Source organism: Aethina tumida, chromosome 6 (assembly GCF_024364675.1).
Source record: "Aethina tumida isolate Nest 87 chromosome 6, icAetTumi1.1, whole genome shotgun sequence".
Classification (NCBI taxonomy): Eukaryota; Metazoa; Arthropoda; class Insecta; order Coleoptera; family Nitidulidae; genus Aethina; species Aethina tumida.
In genome coordinates, this window is record NC_065440.1 from 468,974 (window position 1) to 495,774 (window position 26,801).

General features: G+C 28.9%; 1 protein-coding gene and 3 long non-coding RNA genes across 4 annotated transcripts; 3 read left to right on the forward strand and 1 right to left on the reverse strand.

The window, feature by feature from the left end:
- Positions 1-1,607: 1,607 nt before the first annotated feature.
- Positions 1,608-15,816, forward strand: LOC126266035 (uncharacterized). Its single transcript, XR_007548496.1, has 6 exons — positions 1,608-1,745; positions 1,800-2,000; positions 3,833-3,917; positions 6,003-6,255; positions 14,805-14,930; positions 15,709-15,816. It is a non-coding gene; the product is annotated as an uncharacterized LOC126266035 (long non-coding RNA).
- Positions 15,817-16,301: 485 nt separating this feature from the next.
- Positions 16,302-17,404, forward strand: LOC126266050 (uncharacterized). Its single transcript, XR_007548524.1, has 3 exons — positions 16,302-16,398; positions 16,684-16,767; positions 16,975-17,404. It is a non-coding gene; the product is annotated as an uncharacterized LOC126266050 (long non-coding RNA).
- A 134-nt stretch (positions 17,405-17,538) lies between these two features.
- LOC126266049 (uncharacterized) lies at positions 17,539-19,299 on the forward strand. Its single transcript, XR_007548523.1, has 3 exons — positions 17,539-17,653; positions 18,240-18,360; positions 19,140-19,299. It is a non-coding gene; the product is annotated as an uncharacterized LOC126266049 (long non-coding RNA).
- Positions 19,300-20,489: 1,190 nt separating this feature from the next.
- LOC126266029 (uncharacterized) lies at positions 20,490-21,410 on the reverse strand. Its single transcript, XM_049969307.1, has one exon. The coding sequence runs from the start codon at positions 21,171-21,173 to the stop codon at positions 20,721-20,723; it is 453 nt and encodes a 150-aa protein (XP_049825264.1). The 5' UTR covers positions 21,174-21,410; the 3' UTR covers positions 20,490-20,720.
- Between the last annotated feature and the right edge of the window lie 5,391 nt (positions 21,411-26,801).

Below are 26,801 nucleotides of genomic sequence, written 5' to 3' on the forward strand. Positions count from 1 at the left end.
ATAAAATTTTTGGTTTTCAGCAGCTAACTGTAAAAAATATCTGAAACTTTAAGGTGATGATGATACACATGATATTTAATTTAATAATAAAACTATCTTAGACCTAAATAACACAACAAATGTAAAATTAAATATTTATTATAAGTTTGTACACAAATGTAGTATTCGAAATATTTATATTACAAATACATCAAACAAAGTGCAAATACTGTTAAATTATTGGACAAATATGATAGTTAAGACTGCCGGAAGATACATTTGGATGTTCGATCAGTTTCGAGATGCACGTATATGAACAAAATTTAATTGTTTCTTGTTTTTCAAAATATTCTCCATGAAGACTGACACAATTTTTGTGAACCAATTTTCAAAGCACTTTGCCATCTTACCCCAACATAGTACTTTCAAAACAAGTGTTTAAAAGCTTGCTAAATTAAGGACTATACGGAGAATATTCCATCAGTAAAATAAAATATTATAAATATTATAATTTTATCTTTATGTATTCCATTTCCACTATAATAAAAGTAAATTATTTCAAGTTATAAAATGATTCTTTATTAAAAAAATCAAATAATTATATTTAATTATATTGTATGATTCAAATTAATTTAAAGTTTTCGTTTAATATTTAAATTAAATACAACATTTATTTTTAATCAACATACTTTTTTAATATTAACATTTGTAATCAGTTCAATTAAACAAACTTAATAATTCAGTAAATAATTTGAAGTTCTTCAAATATAAAAGAAAATTTCTCTTTTGGTTTTCATTAATCTGAACTAAATTGTTATTATGATTATTATTGAATGAGTCGTGCTGTGTAATTAATAAAATCTATACCAAATTTATTCTAAAAAGTACCAATGTTTAAGATTTATCAGTAATTTTATAATTGAATATTATTTTCCACACTTTAGATATAAAATAAATGTTTATCCTTTTTTATAGTCCTAAAACCGAATAATATGATATCTGCAATAATGTTCCTACTATATAATTATTTTTAATAGTTATATTAAATATACATTTGTATTAAATAATTTAGAATTTAATGAACAATTTGTACGGTGAACAATATTAATATTAACAAAACGGGTAGTTAATTAACACATTTGTGTTTGAAATCAAAATCATAGTATTTCTCTCAGAATTATTTTATTGTATAAGATTATTTTAATAATTATATAATATATTTTTACAATTAAATTAACCATAAATAAATATTGATTGTTTATTACATTATTATCATTGTTTATTTTATAATTGTAGTTATATTATTAATTTCATAATTATATTGAAACAAAAATGTACTATATTCACACCGACTTCTAAATTTTATTCTAATAATGCAAAGTCGTCAATTAATGCCGACCGCAAATCTTATTTAAAACGCTTTGCAGATAAATATAAAATTGGAATAAACTAATACTAAAAACGGCATGCGTATCCACGGCAGTCGCGTTTCGATTCGGAAACCGAACATGATGAACGAAAACGAGCACTCCAAAATCGTCTTAGACCCGAGAAAACCGGTTTGCTGAATGGCCACACTGGTATCCGGCACTGGTATATTACAATGTAATACCTGTTGGTGTACCGCACTGTATACATAGCATGTGTCAGTCGCTATCGGAACAACCACGAGGTTAGTCGGGGGCCTTGGTTAATCTTGCAGGTTTTTCTTCGTCATCCCCTGGGATACTGATTGTATCACGTGTGCTATATTTGTACTGGTGACAGTGAGTGTTCCCGTTTGTGTATTTTTTGTTTGCACTTTAATTTATGTATTGTAGTTTAAAACTGAAGAAAACCAAGGACCACGTGTTGGTGCATAAAACAATGAAACATGTGAAAATCTAGCGCCCTAAATTATAAATACGGAAGGATTCAACGTAATATAAATTGTTTTAGTTCATCTTAATTTATCAATTTGAATATGTAATAAGAGATGCCATAATGCTGTTCTTGAAATTTTTGCAAGCTACGAATTGAAGGTTAGTAACCTTTTCTTTATTTAATTATGATAAGAAAACGCATCATATGTTCTTTCATATACATTTTAAATATTTCATTTTAAACAAAGAAACAAAGTTAAAAAATAATTTTCTTTTTATTTATACCTTTTTTAATTTAAAAACTTGTAGAATAAACATAATAATAATGTTATTTAGCTTAACAAAACATATTTTCCTTTGTCTATTAAATAATTTTATATTCATTTATGTAAATTAATATTCATGCAATCGAATATATTTAACTTGTCTATGATATGTAATTGGTACAAATGTTAACTTATTTATTTATAGGAATTAAATTACACTAATTTCTTTATCTCATATTAAGTTCCGTAAGCTACAATCAATTAGATCTTGTCCACCGATGAATGTTCAGCCTGTACAAATTTTAATTTTATTATCAGATAAGCCAATAATCTAATTGTATATTTTAATATAATATGAATTGATTTAGTTATTATACTTATTAAAAACAATTTTTAAAAATTACATAATATTACTGTAAATAATAAACATTTAACTAATTGTGACAAATTAATATGTGTAATGACTTTTCTACTTCGAAAGTACCCAGACAGTAGTCAGACATAGCATCTATAGATTTATATTTATTTTAGTTAAATAATTCATTTTACATACAATTAATACTGTTTAAGAACAGTTCCTACTGTTTTTTAATAACACAAAAAATTAATATTGAAATGAGGTTCTCAATGAATTAAAATGGTGTTTTAAGTTTGTGTAAATATACAATTTATTAAATTTTAGTATTGGACAATGAAGGAAGGTACCAGAATGTTGGTTTAGTTCTCCCATGACAAATGAGTGAGCAATTTAACATTTAGATTTAGTTTCTTTTTAAAATGATCTTGTCATATTTTAATTAATAAACAATTCAACTTATTCATAGAATTATAATTAAACGGTAACTAATTTTATCAATATTTTCTAATTTTAATAATGTGAAACGTGGATTTTAGTTACATTGTAGTAATTTGAAAAATAAATAAATAAATATTCAAAAATATTTTATTAATCAGAGAGAAAATTGTAAATAAATATAGAATTACTAAATATTTACTGTAAATTCATTTAATTATCCATTTATCTACAAACTTTTGAACATTATTTGTATTTTGTTGCTCAAATTGTCATTTACGTAAAGAGACCGATGGACCATAAAACTGAACAATTTCTTTAAATTAAATTGGTATTGTCAAAAATATTTTAAAGTTGATAAAAACCGTACAAAAGTTTCAAAGATTACTTGCAAATAAATAATTTTTTGACCAAAAACTAGATAATTACACATATGCAATTATAATTAAACGATAACACAAATATAATTTACTGGAAACAATTTAATATTATCATATGTTACATATGCTATTAATACTAATTAATTTTAGAAGAATAGTTGAAAATTAGTACCTTTTGCCATATTTATAAGTTGTTTTAAATTAAATCATTCACTAATATTTTGGACAACCTTTAATAAATTATCTTCAATAACTTTTTGAAGATATTGGAAACACATACGTGAATATATTTTTTTAATTTTCAGTAAATAAGTGTTTCACTTTAAAATTTATTTTATTAACAATTTTAAAAATTTAAAGAATTTAAAATGATTATATGAAGTAAAATGTAGATTCCAAAGTGAGAATTTCTATTTAAATTTATATGAAAATGTAATTAAAAAATTAATGTACAAAAGAAATAATTATTAAAAAAACATTTTTAAAATTAAAAATACTTACTGTATTGTTCTTTAATATTTTGTATATATTCAGCCTTATTTTTTATTTTAGTCATTGACGATGGAACAAAGGAGGTGCCCAGAATGTTTTAGTTTTCTCACGACATATGAGTGATCAAAGAGAATCTGATGTGAAGGTCAGTAGAATAGATACTTTAAGTTTGATTAGTCAAAAGTACATTTAATGCAAACACAGTCTGTCTCAAAAATTAGATGGCTGATGTCAGATAAACGAAACGGGTAAACATATCGTAATTTTTATTTAATAATATTCCAAGTACACTCTTTCATCATTTGTATAAGATTGTAAAACAATTAAAAAAAAGTTGAAGTCTTTCCTTGAGGTCTTTTTAAGGACTTATGTCACCGTACTTCTTATCTCTTCTATAGCCAGAAGTCTGCTGATGGTAAATCTAGCGAATATGGCGGATGTTGTAAAACAATAAGGCCCTTTTTGGACAGAAACTCCTTCACTATTCTGGACTTGACCGGACGTTGCACTATCGACATTTAAGGTTCAACACAGATAATTCTCTTTAGCAATCGATTCGGGAGAATTTAATTTGTATTTTAGAAATCGTGTTTTTCGATGATGGAGTGAGAAAAATGGAATAAGTATTAACACTTATTAGTTGTAAATAAGTTGAGGAAATTTATAGCAGCAGTCAGCTAAGTTTCGAGACAGTCCGTGTAGAAACAAAAATACAGAAGTTAAAAAAAGTCATAGAAAACGAGTTAATTGATGGATTAATTAAAAATTTTATTATTACATATATTTACATACGAATCATAAATTAATATAATTTTATTGATACAGCTTTGAAATATAATTTTAATAGACAAATACATTTTGAAAATTTTGAATATCAGTCCCATAAACGTAATCAAATTTACCCTGAAATAAAAATATTTGAAATAATAAACGTATTTTGATTATAGTTGTTTGATCAAAATTTTCACACTTGAATGAAGTAGAATACATATATTTATTAGACAATTCTATATAAAAATATTTATATTTATACGTTAAAAAGAAAAAAATTAAAAGGATATTTCGTGTAATAAAGGAAATTATAAACAGTAGTAGAGTACATGGAACAATTTATTTTTTATCATTCTTCATTTCTTGTTGATTAAGATTTGAATGGATAGCAAATTTATTCTATTCATATACGTGAATATTGTGAGATTAATTTGATATATATTTTTATATTACATTCAGATTCTCTTTAAAATAAACATATTTTAATTAATAAACAATTCAACCTAATCATAAAATTAAAATTAATCGTCAACTAATTTGATCAATATTTTCTAATTTTAATAATGTGAAACGTGGATTTTAATTATATTTTATTAATCGAAGACAAAATTTCATAAATATTAAATTAATAAAGATCTACTAAAAATTCTTTTAATTATCCATTTATCTAGATTTCCAATGGTATACAAATTTTAGAACTTTATTTATATTTTGTTTTCGCTGCGGGAAAATGCGAAAATTGACATTACGTAAAGAGAAATCGATTTGAACTATAAAACTAATTAATTTCTAAGTTAAATGGGTATTGCCTATATTTTAAAAACGTACAATATTTTCAAAATTGAAAGTAAATAATTTTGTGACTAAAAATTATATATGTAATTAGCATAAAACGGTACCACCAATATAATTTACAGGAAACAATTTAATTAAGATAGAAATGTTACATACGTTTTTAATACTAATTGTTTTTAGAAGATTAGTTGAAAAACAATATTTTACACTCAGTACCTTTTGACAAATATTTATAAATTGTTTTGAATTAATTAACTCATTCACTAATGTTTTGAACATTTGATGAATTAATTTCTAGTACTTTTTGTAAAACATTTTTTTTTTTAATTTTTAGTAAATAAATGTTTCACTTTAAAATTTATTTTACTAATAAACATTTCTAACTATTTAAAGAATTTAAAATGATTATTGTTTATGTTGAAGCTTATTTGATCATCTTTTTCTGAAGTAAAATGTAGGTTCCAAATTGAGAATTCCAATTTAAATATTTATGAAAATATAAAAAAATGTATAAAAAACTAGGCAAAACTTTGTACTGATGTCCATAGTTATCGTTATTTGAAATAATAAATATTAAAGAAAAATATACATTTTTAAAATTAAATCGACTTACTGTGTTGTTCTTTAATATTTTGTATATATTCAACCTTATTTTTTATTTTAGTCATGAATGATGGAACAAAGGAGGTCCCCAGAATGTTTTAATGTTCTCATCACATATGAGTGATCAAAGAGAATCTGGTGTGAAAGAAGTGAAACCAAAATACACAAGTTTAAAAAAATCTGAAAACAAGTTAATTGATGGATAATAAAAGTTATAACTACTTGTTTGGATTATTACACAGTTTACGGTAAAAACAGATTCGGTGCCCTTATTTGTTTCCAAAAGGATGTGCAGAAGGCCATTTATAAAATAGGTATTGGCAAAATAATTGTTGTCGACAGTTTGTCGCCCAAAATTGATAAAATTGAAACAAATATAATAATAAAAAATCGTAGGAAGCACACGTGCATTTATAATTTATCCTTACTCACAAATTAAATAGTTAATATTATTATGAAAATAATGTGACCATGATAATTAACATTTTTTTACTGTTCTAGCACAGATAATTTACACTAATTTTACATTGTTCTTCTTTATTGCTTTTACTGTAAATTAGAATAAACTATAACAGCATAATAGTTAAATAGGTAGATAAATATTGGTTAGATGTAAAAGAAATCGAATTCTTAGAATATTGAATAATGCTAAATTTTATTACAATTGGTTTATCCACTTTTTTTGGGAAAATATCCTACAACCAAATAAATTAATGAAGATATTCTATTTTAAATTTTCTGTCGTTTGTGGTATAAGAGCAGCAGCTTCCTCTTCCGTATCTTATTTTAGATATGCTTAGAATAAACCCAAATATTTTTGTTCAAAACTTAATTAAAATAGTTTTGAGAGTTTTTATCATGTAATAACTTACCTAATATTTTCATTAAAACCACCACGTCAGTTCAACATTTTTTTATGATTACTGAGCAAGTATATTATTATTATTATTATTATTATTATTAAACCATTAGGTTTGAATAAAATTTCACTCGACCCAGATTTTGTCGATTAAAGTCAGAAGTGGACATAAAATAATTTTAAAAATTCCTTGGCTGGCTCAATGAGAGCGAGAGATTTATTTCATTATTTTCTTCACATTGCACACCCTCTAAAAAAGGAATTAATATTTCTATCCATCATTTCAATATTCTTAGTAAGTAACTGATGTGTTTTGTTGTTTGTTCATTAATAGTGTCAATGCGTCAGAAAACCTATTGGCCAATTTAATAAATTGTTTTGTTTTTATTTCGTACAATATATACAGGTTTATTCATCTAAAATATTCAATAGAAATTTTATGGAGAAAAGGGAAAGGTATTGATTTGAAATTTTTATGTAACTTGAAGTACTTTTCTAATAACGTCAACATTGTAACTTACTTTCAATGGAACATCCTGTATATTTTTGTATCTAAAAATTTTGACAAATTGATAGACTAGCTAAAATGTTCATAAAATACTGCCAAATTTTAATATTGGAAAGTTTATTTTTGACATAAACATTAACTAAGGATCATCCTATAAAGATCCATTATTAGTACTGCCAAATTTTATACAGAGTGATCGTTATTTACTTTTAATTTTGTGAATAATAATAACAAAATTATGAATGTTCTGACATGCACAAAATTAAACAAAAACAAAGCACACTCTGTACAAATTTAGGTGTATTAATAATAACGCTTTATAGCTTTATGCTTAAATAATATTCAATATGGGCCGATGAATAAATCCCACAAAAACTTATCTAAATATTTATGTTCTGATACCGATTACGTTCCATGTATTCAGAAATTACTAATAATTATAATGACTTAATAAAGGACGTAACATGTAATCATTATCTATTTTTAGAATAAGAAACCCCGTAATTAAATTTCTAATGAATCATAATCCTAACACAATAACATTATTTATTGTATATATCTACTATATAACGACAATGGGATTTGAATACTCAAAACGACAATTCCACATAAACATTTCGTTGTGTACTTTATAAATTAGAGTACTAACTGTAAAACTAACTGCACTTTTGACATTATTCAAAATAAAGAAACAAATATAAATTTACCATATTATTCATCTGAAAAGTTTCCGTTGGTTATAAATCCAGCCACGGCGATTGTATTATGTTAAATAGCCTCAAGCAAAAATTGGTTCAGTGTGCAAATTAATTATTAACTTTCACCTAAGTAAATGTTTCTTGTTCGCGAAATGTTTCAGGTTTTAATTATTATGTATGTGTATGTACTATCGGTTACAGAATTGCATTACCACTTTCAATTCGCTTGGCTTGGCTTGGCTTGGCGCACTACTCACTTCCCCACCACGAATATGATTTGACCGTCTCGTAAAACATGCGGTTGGTTCATTTATTACCTTCGATATAACGAGACAAGATGTGGTGCAATATAAATAACGAAATTCGTACACGTATTGTTCTTTTAAAAGAACAGAAAATGAATATATCCTAAATTTCCCGAGAACTGAATGTTTCCATAAGATAAATACAAGAAAATTATATAGGACAGAATTTATTTTTATTTATTTTTTTCAATAACTGCATGCACACTGAGTTTTTTTTTATTTTCTACCTTATTATTTTCAAGGAACTTTAATTTTAAAGCATACATTTAACTTCATAATTATTGCTGTTTGCAGAACAATAAATTAAATGCTTTTTGTCAATCAATATAGTTTACCTTTAATTTAGTTATTTAAAATAATTGGATTGTAAGCAATATGACTATTTTGTTCCACGCGTAACGTTTGCAAATTATTATTATAAAAAGAAACATAACGTTAATTAAACGTCGCTTCTCTAAAATAATTGTTAAATAAAAATATAAGAACTGACAGACACTATACTGTTTGCTACGGTTGTAGTTTCCATGGTTATTCAGTTTTTTCACAATACTTGGTCACACTAAGTATTAAATTATTATTTTTAATATTTATTTATTATTTTGATTATTCGGGAATATTATATTTTTGTTACATTTTTCATCAGTAAATATTGTACTGAAATCGAAATTTATGTAATAGCAATAATAACATATAAGTTATATGTTTTGAGCAACTAATCGCAACAACATTTGTAACCGACTAAATAAATAAGTTGTAATCATCAATTTATTTGCCCTAACACGAACGGAAAAGAAAATATTCATAAACGAAACAATAAAATCCCAAAAGAATGAATCGTATTGTACAAGATTTACACCAAGCAAAATGATCCCCTCCACAAATATCGGTCGTGAGCAACGACGAACACTGCAAGCGAAAATGAACCTTGAGGTGGTAATGCAATTCTGGAGCCGATAGTACGTAGGTCCAGCATTCAAGACTTACGCAAAATGCAATTGCGTTTGTTTTAAGAATGACCGCATTGTTGTCGTTTCATTCAAGATTATAGATTTACGAAGAAGTTGTATGTTAATTTCTAATGAAGACGACCGAACACGTTTTAGATTAGTAAATAGCTTTTCAATTTGTTTCTGTATCTATTACAACTAATAAACGGTCCAGAAACCTTTGGGAACTAATTTGACAAGCATGTTATTTATAATACGCTGATGTACGATAAATAGTGGAGCTTTACTGCAGTGTATATTAGGGTCACAATATTATATCATTTTACAATCAATCATGCTTCGACATACTAATGAATATCTAATGATAATTATGATCCTTTATCATTTATACCACTTATCACCCATCGGAATTTAATGGTGATTCATAGTTTATGAACTGCACGTTTATTCGGTACAATAGAATTCAATTAATAATCAAATTTACCATGCCCTGATGTTGAAACCAGTTGCGTGTTTTATTTTTAACCCCCCACACTACCCACAAACGCTCGGGATAATAGAATTACTAATTTTTTCGAAAATGGTTGGTAATGTTTACATTTTGAAGATTGAAGAAAAACCACCACGTCGGAAATATACATACCCTGGTTGTTATTATTCAAACAAAATTTTTAGCAATCCTGTTGTATTTTTACTCATTTGTGTGGAATATACATTAAAACGATAATGTTCAAATTAAAATTATTACTTTTTAAGCTGATAAAAAACATACATGATATGGAAGCAGGAAAACCACAATATTAATTTTTTTTTTATAAACACAATATGTAAATTAACATTAAACCAAATCATTCTTAACAATAGTAATAAAAATAATAATAATATACAGTATTTATTTAAATGTTTATAAATACAACGAAATAATTAATATTGTTTACTAGAAGATAATTAAATATTTATTAATTTACTATATACACATACAATAAAATGAATTTTAATAAATGAATTTCAGAATATTAATCATAAAATATCTAATGATGAGTATTTAATTACACGGATATACATAAGAAATTGATCAGATATTTCTGACTCTCAATTTTTACAAACGTTTTTATGTTAATAATACATTCTTGTTTATGCTGTATGCATTCGACTGAATGTCAAGGAGTGTCACCACAACAAAGGCATATTTTAAATTCAAGAAAACTGTGGTACAAAAATGCCGTTAAAAATGTTAATCTGCCCTAAAATAATTAATCTTATCACATACAGACACACACACACACACACACACACATATATATATATATATATATATATATATATATATTTATTTAACCGCCTATTAACGTTGTCAGACCAAATTTGACGTTAACAGACCCGGCTCCGGGTCTCAATGGTTCTCGTATGTACACCCTCTAAGGGGGGTCAGGGCAAATTTTCGATTGGGTCTGGAAAAGCGGCTGTATAACTACACTTATACGAATTTAGTTGAATGACGAATAGGGCAGAGGGCGCAAAATTTGTATAAAATTTTATACGAATACACTATTAGACCCAGACTTTGAAATCAACGTTAACAGAAGACCCCAAATTTGACAACTATGCATAGGCATGCCTAGCTACTAATTTTCCGTTTAGACATCTCCTTTATTTAAAATACCCTAATTTGTATCTTTAACAATATTTCTAATTTATAAATTTTATTATTATTGTTATTTATTGTTTATTATAAATTTATTTATTAAAATATGTGGTCTACAACATAACAAAATATTACAAACATTTGTAATGACAAAAGTCATTTGAACGAAAATAATGTTTGAAATACTACGAGCTCTCTTTCAATAAAGTTAGTCTAGTCATTCACAAATGCGATTGATTGTTGGTCTATCTACTTGTTATTAGACTATTTTTTAAATATTTTGAGATATGTTTAGATTTAAATTGTCTGTTTGATAGAATAATTTGATTTTAATAAATGCGTGCTCGCTCGTCTCCAAGAAATTTGAGTCACGAGATAACTTGCCATAAGTTGTATCAACACCTTTTAGGTTTGCCCCAGGTATTGGCATGTATATTGTGGATACGAAGAACAGGTTTTCCTGCCGTTACATATATTTGTGCAAGTGGTGACAATAAAACCCGTATATATGTCGGAAATTAATTTAAAACAATCGATTTAAAATTGTTACAAATATTTAAATTGAAGAGATTATAATAGATAATAGATAATTAAGATCATTTTTTTCTAAAAGAGCAAATGTTTTAATAAAATACCTTACTTGAGATAAATTTATTGAAAATTTCAAAATAAATATTAGAAGATATGTGGAAATTAGGTAATTTCATATTTAATAAATATTACGTAGAAAACAAAATAATGGTGGTAGTACTTGTTTTTAAGACAAATAAAACATAAGTTAACTATGTTTTTGAAACAATCACACTAAGTACAATATTTTTTCTACAAAAAATTTTATGTTTTTAAAATAATATATATTTTTTCAGATACAGTTAGTTCAAAACAAGGCCAAAAACTCCGATCCGTTCCCCGCATTAATCATTAATAAACCCTTAGCAACTTTGGCTGTTCGGAAAATATCTTCTAAATGTCTATAATAAAAAACTCAAACAATTAACGATAGTTAATTTAATAAACAAAAAATAAAGATCATAAGAATATAAAAAATAATAATATATATATATAATATATTATTTTTATATTCTTATTACCATTTTCCTATAAAATTCCTTATGAATCCCATAAATGTTGCTACCTGTTCCGTTTCATTCTGTTCAAAATTTACCAATTGCAGTATTGTTGCAATTTGCTTTCTAAATCTGGTACTAGTCAAAAGTTCAGGATTTTTAGCTACAGATTTATGTGCCAACTTCCCAATAATTGCAGATCCGTTCATCCATTTATCTTTGGAACCTGGAGCCTTGCAAAAACGTATTTATTTGTATTGGGAACTATATCGGTGGTCTTTCTAATTTCAAGTAATAGATCAATATAGGATTGCATACGTTTTGTGAATAATATCGGAATGGGTTTACTGTCTTTTCCAAAGATATAGTTTTTTCAAATTCTGAAAGTATACTTAAACATTCTTTCTGGTTATTATGTGATATTATGTCTTCCATAAGTTAATTTATCCATAAATTGAACTTCACCAATACATTTTCGATTATAAAACTGGAACCATGCACATAGTACTTTCTTCTAGTATTTTATAATTGTAGCAAATACTTTCGTTTTCTTTCAATTTTTTATGCGATTCATTGGCTATTATATGAAGTGAAAGAGAATAAATAAGCTTAAAATGTTTGATTTACTGCATAGAAGCCGCTTATAATTTTGCAAGAGGCTACAATATTTGAGTACATTTCAGACTTTGAAGCATCTATAAGATTTTTAATTGTGGTAAAATAATAAAAAGTTTACACAATTAAAAATTAAAATATATAAAAAACTCAAAATTAACAGTAACAATGCATAGTAACAAAACATTCTGAATTTGAAGTGTAACCGCAGATCTGTCGCTAACCGTATATACTAATATAATTTCTATGTTATTTAACTTAGATTTCACACATTCTATTGAAAATACGAAATTCTTTTTGTAATTAATGTTACACATTTTGTACTTGTAATCTAGTTTTTTTTAAATAATTCGAAATGTCCGCAAAGGGCATCATATGACGAATAAATTTTTATAGACATTACGATCCATTTTGTCTTCAATTCCTACAATGTGACCAGTACCAGATGCCAAAAAACAAAAAAGTATTTATCACATTCTAAACATTATTTTAATTACTATATCATAATACGTTATAACGAATTTTCAATAAACCAAAAATAACAAAATAATCAATTTCTTATAATTATTTTCAATATTTTTGCATTAGTATATTTGTGATACAAATAAAATCAATAATTGCACGTAAATACAAGTTTACTTGTTTGTTTATTTTTTTGTTCAGCATGATAACTATTTTTGTCAGCAATTATTCTTCTTAGCGATAAATCTCCATTAGTTTATATATAAATATTTTTCTAAAATAAACACAACAAATAAATTTATTTAACAAATTTAAAAAATATAATGTAATAAATCTGTACAATTTAATTAAAGATAATAAAATATATAACAAACATTAAACAATACATATTAAAAGTTTCGTTTGTTCATAATTTAGGAATAAAATTGATCTTATTTATGTGTGATATTATTAAAAATAATTTCTCACAAGTGACGGAAGTTGCTATTATAAATTGTTCTTTAAGAAAAATTGTATATACATATCCTGATTTCGCTGAATTGGTTCTTCTTCCAGATAACGTTGTAGCTCTTAATTTAATAAAAATCCTTAGCATAAGAGGAGCTACTTTTTTTATCAAATTTACTCCACATTATTGTTTCATATTGGTGTCCGACTGTATTTTTTTTCCAAATTTATTATATTTTTTCTTCTAACACGGTGCGTCATTTTACCTAATCTAGAGTTTATTCCCATCAAAAAAAGAAATTTTCAGAAATTTTTAGTGGAACAAAGTAAAAGACATTAATTTTGTCGCACAGATACTATATTAAAATAAATAAACAAAAATGAAAATCAACAAAAAAGAATACACTTGTCGATTTGTAAAACGTAGTGACCTACTCTTTCTTCTTGTTAATTAAAATAGTTCATTATTGTGATTACTAATTTTCGGCAACTCTTTTAATATCACGTTGTAGAATTAATATTTTTAATTCGTTACTGAATTTTGATTGTAAATATCAACAAGTTTTTATATATTTTCAATACAAAATATTGCTGAATTCATTGTTAAAATATCTTGCAGAATTCTTCGCAGTATGTTTTTAAAATTCAAATTCAAGTATTCGTTATGTAAATAAAGGCGTTCTTTTAAAGGAACGGTAGGTTTTTGAACAACGAAATCTTATTTTATAAAAAATAAACATGATACCTAATGTTACATTATCGATATCGATATCGTAATGAGCACAAAATTGATCAGCTATCGTTAATAAGTTCATTTGCAACAGGATTGCAGAAATCTTATAAGAAAACATCTAGACAATTTAGACAAATTTTAACTGTTCAAAAATTTTATGTATGTGCTCTGAATAAATATGTATACTGAGCAATTATTTTTAGTTATTTAAATAATATCAGTTATCACTTTCACGTCTTTTTTGTATTGAATGTCGTCTTAATTCACAATATACAATATTTTCCAGACACAATAGGTTATTATATAAATTATACAAAATTGCAAAATTTAAATAATTTTTAAATTGTGTAGAGTGGATAAAATTATTATGTTAATAATAATAATATTGTTTATTGTCCATCCAGTTTGCAACCCGCAACTCTTTGATGTCATAGGGGCTGTGTGCACATCAAGGTGGATAGATATAAAATGATGTTTTTGGGTTGTTTGGTTATTCTTTGCTCAATTATTCATGATAAACTATGTATATAAATTATAAGGCGCTTTTAAATAACCAATACTGAATTTTTAATTTTAGCAAGGGCGCAAGAAACAAAGAAACTTTTCAGTAGTTGTAAGTTTCTTAGGACAAATAAGAAGTTACACTGGCATGAAATTTTAGAAAGAAAGGAATTGAAATGAATCAGGAACGTAAATATAAAAGGTCAGTCTCACATTTACCGTAAACTAATTTTGCTTTGTATGATACAAATTGTGTGTTTTTAAAAGTATAATTACAACTGTTCAGTTATGTATTGTACAAATATAAATTTTCATTAGTATGTAGATAAGTAAATGTTGAACATATAGCCTAACTTATAAATATTATATAAAATTATTTTAATAAATTGAATAACTAATATCGATTTTTTATAACTACAAAACTAAAAAGGTTCCCACCAAGTTGAAAGTTTCTTAGGACGATTAAAACAATGAAAAATTAAACCGGAATGTCATTTTATGAGGAAAGGATAGAAAATGAACCAGAAATATAAATATAAAAGATCAGTCTTACATTTACTACAAACAAATTTTGCACAGTATCATACTGATTGTGTGTTTTTAAAAGCACAATTACACATTACACTTGTTCAGTTTTCTATTGTAAAAATATAAATTTTCATTAACATATGGATAAGTAAATATTAGACATAATAAATTTAAATTTTAATGTTATTGTGCTAAGGGTTCTCTTACAAATTTTAACTGTTCAACATTGTTGTGTATATGTTTAATATAAATTTGTATGCTGGGCATTTATTTTTGGTTATTTAAATATGAACAGATATCACAAGTTACCTCCAACGTTTTTCTTCTGTTTTAAATGTTATCACAATTGGGATCAATCTTCAATATTTGTCATTCACAATAAGTTAGTATATAAATTATTGTATAAAATTATTTTAATAAATTGAATAACTATATCGATATTTCATTGTCAGCATTTAACTATGAAACTAAAGAGCTATCCACCAAGTTGCAAGTTCCTTAGGACAAATGAAAAATTAAACTGGGATGTCATTTTATGAGGAAAGGATAGAAAATGAACCAGAAATGTAAATATAAAAGATCAGTCTTACATTTACTACAAACAAATTTTGCACAGTATCATACTGATTGTGTGTTTTGAAAAGCACAATTACACATTACAATTGTTCAGTTTTCTATTGTAAAAATATAAATTTTCATTAACATATGGATAAGTAAATATTAGACATAATAAATTTAAATTTTAATGTTATTGTGCTAAGGGTTCTCTTACAAATTTTAACTGTTCAACATTGTTGTGTATATGTTTAATATAAATTTGTATGCTGGGCAATTATTTTTGGTTATTTAAATATGAACAGATATCACAAGTTACCTCCAAGGTTTCTTTTCTGTTTTAAATGTTAGGACCATTGGGATCAATCTTCAATATTTGTCACTCACAATAAGTTAGTATATAAATTATTGTATAAAATTATTTTAATAAAATGAATAACTATCGATATTTCGTTTTCAGCATTTAACCATGAAACTAAAGAGTTTTCTACAAAGTTGTAAGTTCCTTAGGACAAATGAAAAATTAAACTGGGATGTCATTTTATTAGGAAAGGAAATGAAATGAATCAGAAATGTAAAGATAAAAGGTCAGGCTCACATTTATTACTATGAACTAATTTTGCATAGTAGCACACCGATTGTGTTTTTAAAAGTACGATTACAATCGTTCAGTTTTGTATTGTAAAAATATAATTTTTTCTTTAATATATGGATAATATATAGATAAATAAATGTTGGACATACAGTCTAATAAATTTTAAATTTTCTATTATACTTAAGATTATCTTACAAATTTTACAGTTATTCATGATAAACTATGTATATAAACTATAAGGTGCTTTTAATAACCAATACTGAATTTTTTATTTTAGCAACGGCGCAAGATGAGAAGTTACACTGGCATGAAATTTTAGAAAGAAAGGAACTGAAATGAATCAGAAACGTAGATATAAAAGGTCAGTCTTACAATTACTGTAAACTAAATTTGCTTTGTATGATACCGATTGTGTGCTTTTAAAAATATAATTACAATCGTTCAGTTATGTATTATAAAAACATAACTTTTCATTAGTAGTAAATCTTGAACATATAGTCTAACACATAACTGCTATATAAAATTATTTTAATAAATTGAATAACTAATATCAATTTTTTGTTTTCAGCATTTAACCACAAAACTAAAAAGCTTTCCATCAAGTTCAAAGTTCTTTAGGACAAGTGAAATAATGCAAAATTAAACGGGCATGTCATTTTATGATGAAAGGATATAAAATGAACCATAAATGTAAATATAAAAGATCAGTCTCACATTTACTGTAAACAAATTTTGTATAGTATCATACTGATTGTGTGTTTTTGAAAGCCCAATTACAACTGTTCAGTTTTTATTGTATTGTAAAAATACAAATTTTCTTTAATATCTGCTAAGGATTAACTTACTTACTTAATTTTAACTGTTGTGTATATGTTTAGTACAAATATGTATGCTGGGCAATTAATTTTGGTTATTTAAATATGATCATTTATCACAAGTTACCTCCAAGGTTTCTTTTCTGTTTTAAATGTTATCACAATTGGTGTCAATCTTCAATATTTGTCACTCACAATAAATTGGTATATAACTTATACTATCCTATATTTTTAATTAAACTATTATACAAAATTATTTTAATAAATTGAGTAACCAATCTCTTTTTTGTTTTCAGCATTTAACCAAGAAACTAAGAAGCTTCCGACCAGTTGTACAAAGTTGTAAGTTCCTTAGGACAAATGAAAAATTAAACTGGGCTGTTATTTTATGAGGAAAGGAAATGAAATTAACCAGAAATGTAAATACTAAAGGTCAGGCTCACATTTACTATAAACTAATTTTGCATAGTATCACACCGATTGTGTTTTTAAAAGGACGATACAACCGTTCAGTTTTGTATAGTAAAAATATAAATTTTTCTTGTTGGACATACAGTCTAATAAATTTTAAATTTATACTTAAAGTTATCTCACAAATTTTAAGTATTTAAAATTGTTGTGCATATGTTTAATATAAATATATATGCTGGGCAACTAATTTTGGTTATTTAAATATGATCGGTTATCACAATTTACCTCCAAGGTATCTTTTCTGTTTTAAATGTTGTCACAATTGGTATTAATCTACAATATTTTTAAATTAACTATTATACAATTATTTTAAAAAATTAAATAACAATAAGCAACCAACAATTTTAAAATTGTTATTTGTCATATTAAAGCCCATATTACAAATTTTAACTGTTCAAAAATGGTTAAGTAAGTATAAATATGTATAATGAGCAATTATTTTTAATCATTTAAATAAGATCTCAATAAATTACTGTATAAATTATATTATACTATATTCTTTAATTTATCTATTATGTAAATAATTAATATTGTTTTTTTGCTTTAGCATTGGACTAAGAAATTAAGAAGCTTTCCTCCAAGTTGTAAGTTTAGTAGTATTGAAAATACTACTACTAGAGCAACAGTTTTGGTAAAAGTTAATACAAGAAATTGTATTAAGTATACAGGTATTTTAACTATCATAATTATTTCCAGATTAATTAGAGAAGAATTTGCTTCGGGGGTAAATTTTTTAAAAGGTTAATTGCCACAAACCTCATTTTGATATCTTTCCCTATAAACTCCACTCAACAAAATATGTCCACCTTTTTTTATTTCAGACGGAATAATTGAATTTAAAATATTTCTAAAAAGTTCATTCAGTAACTTTTAGTTTAAAATTGTCAAATTACCCAATATAATTTTCAAATTTGTCTAGTGTCAAACCAAATTTGATGACATTTGATAATTTTTGTTTATATAATCAATTAATTTAGAATATTTTTATTTTTACTCTCGGACTGTGTTAAAAAAATTTAACGAATTTAAAATTTTTATAGTGAATATCAACCTAACCTACTTTTACCTTTAAACATAAACATTCCATTATCTTCTTTCTATTAATTGAAAATTAAAATAAATTTATATTTTTCAATAAGTTAAAATAATTTTTAAACATTTCTATAGATTCTCAAGTACATTTATTTAAAAAGGTATATTAATCATTTTCTATGAAGAGTTAAGTTGTTAGTTTCTAAAATATTAAATAAAACTGAAAATTTGAATTGTTATAGTCATGATATTTCAGATTGTCAATAACTCGTGTTCTCACAATCGCAAAGAAGTTTATCTATCCCAGAACGATTTGTTAACTACTTAAAATTTTAAAGATAATTTAGCAAATTGAAACATATCAATAAGTATATAGTTACGATATTTTCTAACGTTTGTTATCTTTTTGTTTTAGGTATTTGGATCATTTATTCGGAAAGCACTCATCGAGTCTTATTTTCTTCAGGCACTCGAACCAATTGATTGTATCAATCTACTAGCACACCAAAATAATTGAGAGATCTCGGATTCGAACTCTTAGAACATTAATAAAGTCTATTCTCATTTGTATATTAACATAAACACGAGCTGCTGCGCCAGTTGTTGACTTTCATAAGTAATTTTTTATGTATTTAGAATGTAATTTGTAATAGTGTAATTTAGTCCTTCGACAGTATATATCAACTTGAGTACATGTTCAATTGTCTCAACTAAGGTTTATAACCTGCTGCTCTTTGAACATTGGAGTTGATGAATTGACAATTATAACAAGGATCTAAAGGCTGAATTTAATTGTTAAAGGTTATCCGTTACAGTTATGGTTGATTGTTCTCTTATGTGTCAGTTGGATATAAGATATGTTCTATTCACAATAACAAGGATTCAGGAGGTCCTTTTTAATGCCATTTTGATTTGACATGCGACACTCATTATTTCTTTGTGTGCAGTAATTTTACCTCTTTTATTCTATTTACTATGTTTATTAATGATTTGGAAATACCTCTTTTCAATTTCGGTTTGGAAACGTTAGTACTGGGGTGTTTAATCGATCGTCTCTGGAGTATAGAGTTCTTACTTCCTCGTGGAGTATTAATGTATAACCTATTATTCTAGCGTTTAAGTTCTTGTTTAACGATAAGAATCCATTTCAGTGATTCCCGACTGAACATAATTAGTTTTTGCTGTCCTTTACTAAACAAAGTGTAATTGTTTTTGCTGCTCCTACTATAGTATAGGCTTGAATTGTCCTGATGGAAGAACTAACAGTTTCTTTGCCATTTGTATTATATGAAATTCTTAAGCACGACATTGCCCATTAATATATTGGCAACTGCTGAAACAGGATTTCTTAATTCTATAGTGTATTTGTCCTTTTTGTGGCATTCGTCGGCACCTTTATTATAATTCTTACTAACTGTTGATCTAAACCTAAGACTACTTTCCCTAGTTATGCAAGTAACAATACGTGATTCAACCAAGCATCTGACCTCATTGACTATGTAACCTTTATCCCTAATTGATATTTGGTAATCACTAGAGACCAGATGATATGCAACAAAGGTTTTATGCATGCAAATATGCATGAAAAATATTTGAAATATGCGAAATTAAATGATAAATTTTTTTCTTTCAAATTCAGCATACTATTAGTAAATTATCCTTTGATAGGCAATAATAGGCAGAGTAACATTATTAAACGTGAACAGTCGAGTATTATTCAAATACTTAGTGGTAAGATTGTGTCTTCGATTATTTAGAATATTTTTGTAAATGGTTCACCCCACATCCACCGAGGTAACTGGGCAAAAACTTAGTTTCTTTCTTCACAAAAATCGCTACTTTTCCATCCTCCACCCTATATGTTTTGTATCCTTTTATATTTATCTTTCCGTGGTATATTTCCTGCAAAATACCTATGTCTATCTTCTCCTTTTCCAGTTTCCTTGCGAACAAATCCGTCGCCTCCCTCCCTCTCCCCGCATTTAGCATAACAAATTTAATGCTCGTTCCCATATTCTATCAGTCTTTTGCTGCTCCTGATCCTCCGCCGCAGCGACTCGCATTCCCAATCTAGCGCTCCATGTCCCTCATATTCTAAACCTTGAAATTTGCAGTTGGTGCATGCCCAATCCTCATTTTTACACACCCTTCCCTCATGCTTTCCAGCGCATCTATAGCAAACTATTTCCCACTCTTGCTTACAATGTTTTGCGATGTGCCCAAATCTACAACATCTGTAGCAGATTTCGGTGCTAAAGTTCTCCTTTACGAAACACCTTTCACCATCTATTTCTACTTTTTCTTCTTTCATTAGTTTTCTAAAAATTTCTCCCTCTATGCTGAATATAATATTTTCCCTGATTAAATTCCTGCAGTTGTATCTTCTGACTATTTTTACGTCTTCCATTCTGACTTTCTTTCCTACTGCTCTTTCAATTCCTTCCATCATGCTTTCCTCACTCGTCCCTTTCCTGACGCCCTGTATCTCCAGTTTTGGTTTTATTTTCTTTTCTCTTTCTATTTCAAAATCCCTGTTTTAATAAGTACTCTGTTTCCTCTTAATATTTGTACCGATTGTACTTTCTTCCTGTGTAATTTCATTTCCTCTATTTTCTTCTCCACTTCCTTCCTGCTCTGTGCATCTTTCATTTTAATCACTGTTTCTTTTCTTTTTTCTCTATTCACTCTTGGTGCTTCCTCTTTTCCTGTCTCCCCTCTGTCTTTATCCTCCCTTCTTCTCGTTGTCTTTACCCTTTCTGCATAAGTTTTTTCCGTTTTTTCCTTCATTGTTGCCTCAATTACGTTGTTTTCCCCGTATTGTTCTTTGCCTGTTTGTTTCTTGTTGCTCCTTTCACTTTTCTTGTTTTCTTCTTTTTCACTTTCCATTCTGTCTTTCCACCATCATTGCCACCATTTCAATTCTTCCTTCCATTCTACCTTCTAATTTTCCCATCCTATATGCCATTTGTGCCACTCTTTCCTCGATTTCCTTCACTGCTCTCAAGACAGTTGTCTGTTCCGCGATGTTGAATTGTATCTTCGCACCCGATTTCCGTGTAACAGCACTCCCTAATCCTGTTATTTCCTCAAGGAAATCCTCCACCCTTTCTTCCTTTTCTTCCTCTTCTATTTCCACTTCCCTTTCTTTATTTTGCACTTCCCTTGTGCTCCCTCCCGCTACTATATCCGTGTCATATCCCGTTTCCCACGCAATGTCAATCACTTCCGATTCTGTCCCGCTCATTTTCGCTTATTGTTTTTCGGTTTCATACACAAATTTTTCGCACTACGCAAATTTTTTTACTGTTCTGTTTTGTTTTCTAATTTCACCTCGTAATTTATTATTTCGGCCGCTTTTAATTAAAGTCAGTTTGTTTACTCACCCCTTATTTGGTCTAAATTACCCCTTTGTCGGTGCCCTTTGTGATCATATTGTTCCAGTCACCTATGTCTGTTTATCACACACTTAGTCTTTTATATCACCGCTGCTTTGTGTTCACCGCGCTACAACCGACAAAAACACCGCCGATCTCTCTCTAAATCACCGACAAAGACCATCCGCCGCCTTGTTGACGCCGCGCCGCTTGCTTTGTCACACCGCTTGCTGAGTACCGCCAGTTCATTGACCCTCGCCGCTCGACCGCTCCGCGCGCTCGCTGCTACGCGCACCCCACGCCGTGCGCGTCTAGTTTTCCAGCACTTTTATTGTTCTTTTCACGTACTTTCCACCATATTTCCAATGGTGAGGGACATGAATACAAGTGCATCCGCACTCACGACCACCCAGCCTTTCGGCCACAAGTCTTAATGGTGAGGGACAGGTGAGTTTTTTTGGGACAGAGAGGGGAAAGTGTAAACCCCTCTCCGGGTGCCGATCCGGAGATCATGACCAATCGGGAACCATATGTGCAAGCACACGTGTATATACATACACGGGTGAAGTTGAACCAGAAGACGGGACTGACAAAGATGACAGCCCCCTGTCAACTGGTTCCCGGAAGAACAAGCCCAATCTGAGGAAGGTCCTAGAACCTCCCTGGGTGAGTATTGGGCTTGCAGTTGATCCGTTGGCTTCCCGCCACCACTGGCTTGTGGAGCGGTACTGCCCGAGAGATGACAGATGAGTTGTTGGGATTTACCTTATATACCGAGTGGGGCCATCGGTCGACGACAGGATTTAGTTAGTTTTATAGTTTCACAAGGCCAACGTTTCCATGTTGGTACTCGGAAATGTCTGTGCACGATCTACGTTCCTGGTGGTAGATCAGTTTCCACGTTGCGATCTGTTAAGACTCGGGCCTTTGCTTGGGAATTCTTTTCGCCGGTTAGACGTTGTGCGACGTTCTGTTTGTTCTTCTCTTTTTATTAAAATTGACATTAACAATATTAAGATGAACGAACGAATGAATGTCAAAATTAAAACAAACTCCAATCCAATCATTTGGAGATTCCTCTTCTTGACGATTAGATGTGACTCCGTTTTTTACTACGAACATCATCGCGCACAATGAAGGGTGTACAAAGACTTACGTACGTTAAGTAGTCTGTCGATTACAAAGAAAATGACGACGGCGACTGCGATGATTTTGGGGACTCGCATTGGAGATTAGGTGAGGCTATATTCATGTTCGTTTTTTTATTGCATTCATTGCCTGGATCACGGTGACGTACTCTGTTGTGTGAGATCAACGAAAATTATGACGACAACGACAAGAATAACACATACACAAACGTAACCAATAGTATTATTCTGGAGATTCATCTTGTAGGTTAGACAGGACTCCGAGTTTTGTTGTACTCTTTGGCTTCATCTCGATTATATGTGTTTTTCTGGAATAGACTGTCTGACTTCATAATCTTCAGTTCCCATTACCTATAGTTTTATTTTAATATTTAGTTTGAACATCTGATTTAAAGAAACAAAGTTCATTATGTGTACAAATTCAGCAGTATAAAATGCATCATTAGGAAGATCTTTAGTCTCAGATTACTGACTGATATTGTAAATTAAAATGCTGATTAGTGAGTTTAGGCCACGTCCTAAAGTTAATATTGGATTATTTATCTAGAACAAAAGCTTAAATAATATGTTCAAATTTTACAAGATTACTGTCTAATGTGCGAAGCATCGAAAATTATATAAATGCGACGATTATTAATTATAAAATATGTTTCAGAAGGGGAACTTTGATAATATAAAGAATTATACTATTAAAACAGATTTATTTTTGCTATCTTGGTCGCAAACAGTATCTCTTACGTTTAAGCTTGTATATCCATAATAATTAAGTTTAAATTTCTTATGGAAACTGTACCGTAAGAGAAATTGTATGCCATAATTTTTTTCAAATTAGGCGGCTCTTATCATTTAGTTCACTAGAAACAGATGTCGAGAGTTTAAAATATAATTTATTAATACCAGAAGTAAATTCAGTTTTGATGAAGATGACTTTTCAGAGTCAAATGTAGAGAAAAATGAGTGAGTGAGAGCAAATATTCTTATAACCAGATTTAGATCAGAACAAAATTAAGATAGAGATTTTCAATATGAATAATCTAAAAGAACACTGAAAGTTTTAAAAATATCAATATTTAATGTAAAGATTAAGGCTTTCGTGACTTATATATCTTATTATACATTTGAATATCTTTGTTGTTCACATTCGGTCAGTATATGCCAGGGCCACGCGAAACAGCCACTACGGGTGAAAAACTTTTTAACGGTGGTGGTTTGACAGGCGCAAAATAGTGAAAAGGTGGTGGTTCCAGCCTCAAAACCTCCGGGGCCACTTCAGGAACATGTGCAACAGCCACTGCGGCTGCCTCACCATTCACCTCTTCTTCTAGTCTTATGCCTGCCATTTGCGGTATCACATGAGGAACAGGCGCCTGAATATTGGGTACGATGTCCCCATCATCATATACCGCAATATCCGGGTTTATTACCAATTCTAAGCCATCGACGAGATGGATTAGACGGCGAAGGAATAAACCTATGTCCTGTTCTTCCAGTAATAGTCTTTGTGCGTTTTCTGCAAAAAAATATCTTAATATTTTGTGATAAAAGAGATGAGAGTTTATATACCTATCCTCCTATTTAGTCGTGTGTAGCGCGCCCTGGGGGTATTTGGCTCTTGGAGGCCCCGCGTCATTTGCACTAAGTCGCTTGCCTTTGCGTTCTCCATGTTTAAAAAATGAGTAACATATACCCAAATGTTAGGATGTTTCCTCCCAATCATGCTCTTCGCCAAATACCGAAACATTTGCCCTGGTCCACTGGCGTCTTAGGTAGGTGACAAATGCGGCAATCATTTGTTCCTGTCCTTGGACGCCATTCATGCCTCCACTTCCTCAATACCAGCCATAAAATTATCTTGAGGGAGAAGGGGTAGTACCATTGCCATACGTACCCCTTGTGAGAGTGCCCAACAAGCCCCAGTTGCCGACCTCTCAAGTACACTGCCTTGGCATAGTGGAACCAACAGCTCACAATCCTCGTCCCCGGATATGTGTCCATAATAGCCAAGCGCAGCGCCCTTTCATAGTCGGCCATAATGCTACCAACAACTATTTCTCGTTTAAACACTTCCTCCTTGTGGTACCTTAGTATGATATTGTATGCTGCCCTATCGCGCTTCTCCATTAAAACATACAGTATCGGGAATATCGTCCTCCGGTACCTCAGGTGAATGATGAATAGTTGGTGGGCATCCCCAATATGTGGGACAACACTAAAAGTGCCGTCCATATGCAGATTTACTTCTCCCAATCGTCGAATTTCCTCGACAACAGTGGGAGAGCAAAATACAACCATGGACGCTCCTGGTTGCCCCAGTAGCCCCCGAAATACTGGCCTCCTTTGTGGACCGGCCTCCGTCGCAAATCGACTAAAACTAAATAACATAACAATAACATAAATATTTAATTTTACATTTGTTATGCTAGTTCTAAGGTCTAAGATAGATAGTTTTATTATTAAATTAATTAAATCATGTAAGACTTAGTTTTAATCCTAATATTAAGCTACATAGTAATATTATTGTGTTTTACTTTACTTTTAATTAATATTGTTAGTAATAAACAACCTTGTATAATTTCCATAAAATAAATATGTATATATAAATTAACGAACGTTATTGAAATTACTGACAATCCGTTCTTTGCATCAATGAATTATAATTTATCATCGAAGTAAATTAACCTTTAGTAAGGTAGAATAGATAATTTATGTATAAATTAACGAATGTTTTATGTTTTTTTTTACTTTCTTAAAACATAGTTTTTATTAAGAACAATTCAAACAATTCGTCACAGTCTGATAGGCCTGATCAATAAAGGGATTACATTACGAAACTGCTTTTAACAAGAACGCCTGGAATATCACGAATTATATATTAAATCAAATTACATATCAACAACAATGTTGAAGATTCGCCTCGAGTTCAATATATTCAAGTTTGTGTAACGCTACAAGAAACAGACAAAACGCTTGTTTACTTCGTTGCTAATGAATGTATTATAAACATGTGGGTCCAAGAAGTTGCGTTCCGATTCAGAAACCGATCCGTGCCGAGTCCAAAGGTGCCGAACGTGTCTCACGAAAATATCAAGTTCAGAGAGGGGTACGGTTTGCTGAATGGCCACACTGGTCGCGACCATGGCGGTCCAAGTGAATAGGGACGAGTGGGCAGCAGCCGAACATACTCGTGCGGCCGCGGTGGAAATGCACGATTCTGAGACGAAAGTGGGGTCAAAGGTCAACCTCTGTCATCTGGTAGAAACATGAAAAACTGGAGATTTTAGTATTTACATTTGGAAATTTCTAAAATTGACAGTAATATTTCCCCAGATTCACGGCGTGCTTTCTTAGTAGTTTATAGGCTATAGAAAAAAGAATAAATTCATTACAAATTGTTTTTGAAACAATTTATGTTGTAAGTACCCTTTAATTAATTTATGTCATTTGTATGTATGGGTAATGTTGTGTTTGCGGTTGATAAGTATGGGTATATCCCCAACGTACGTCACCGACAACCGGCGTGAGCTTCATACGCTGTGTTGCCATGCACATTTCGTT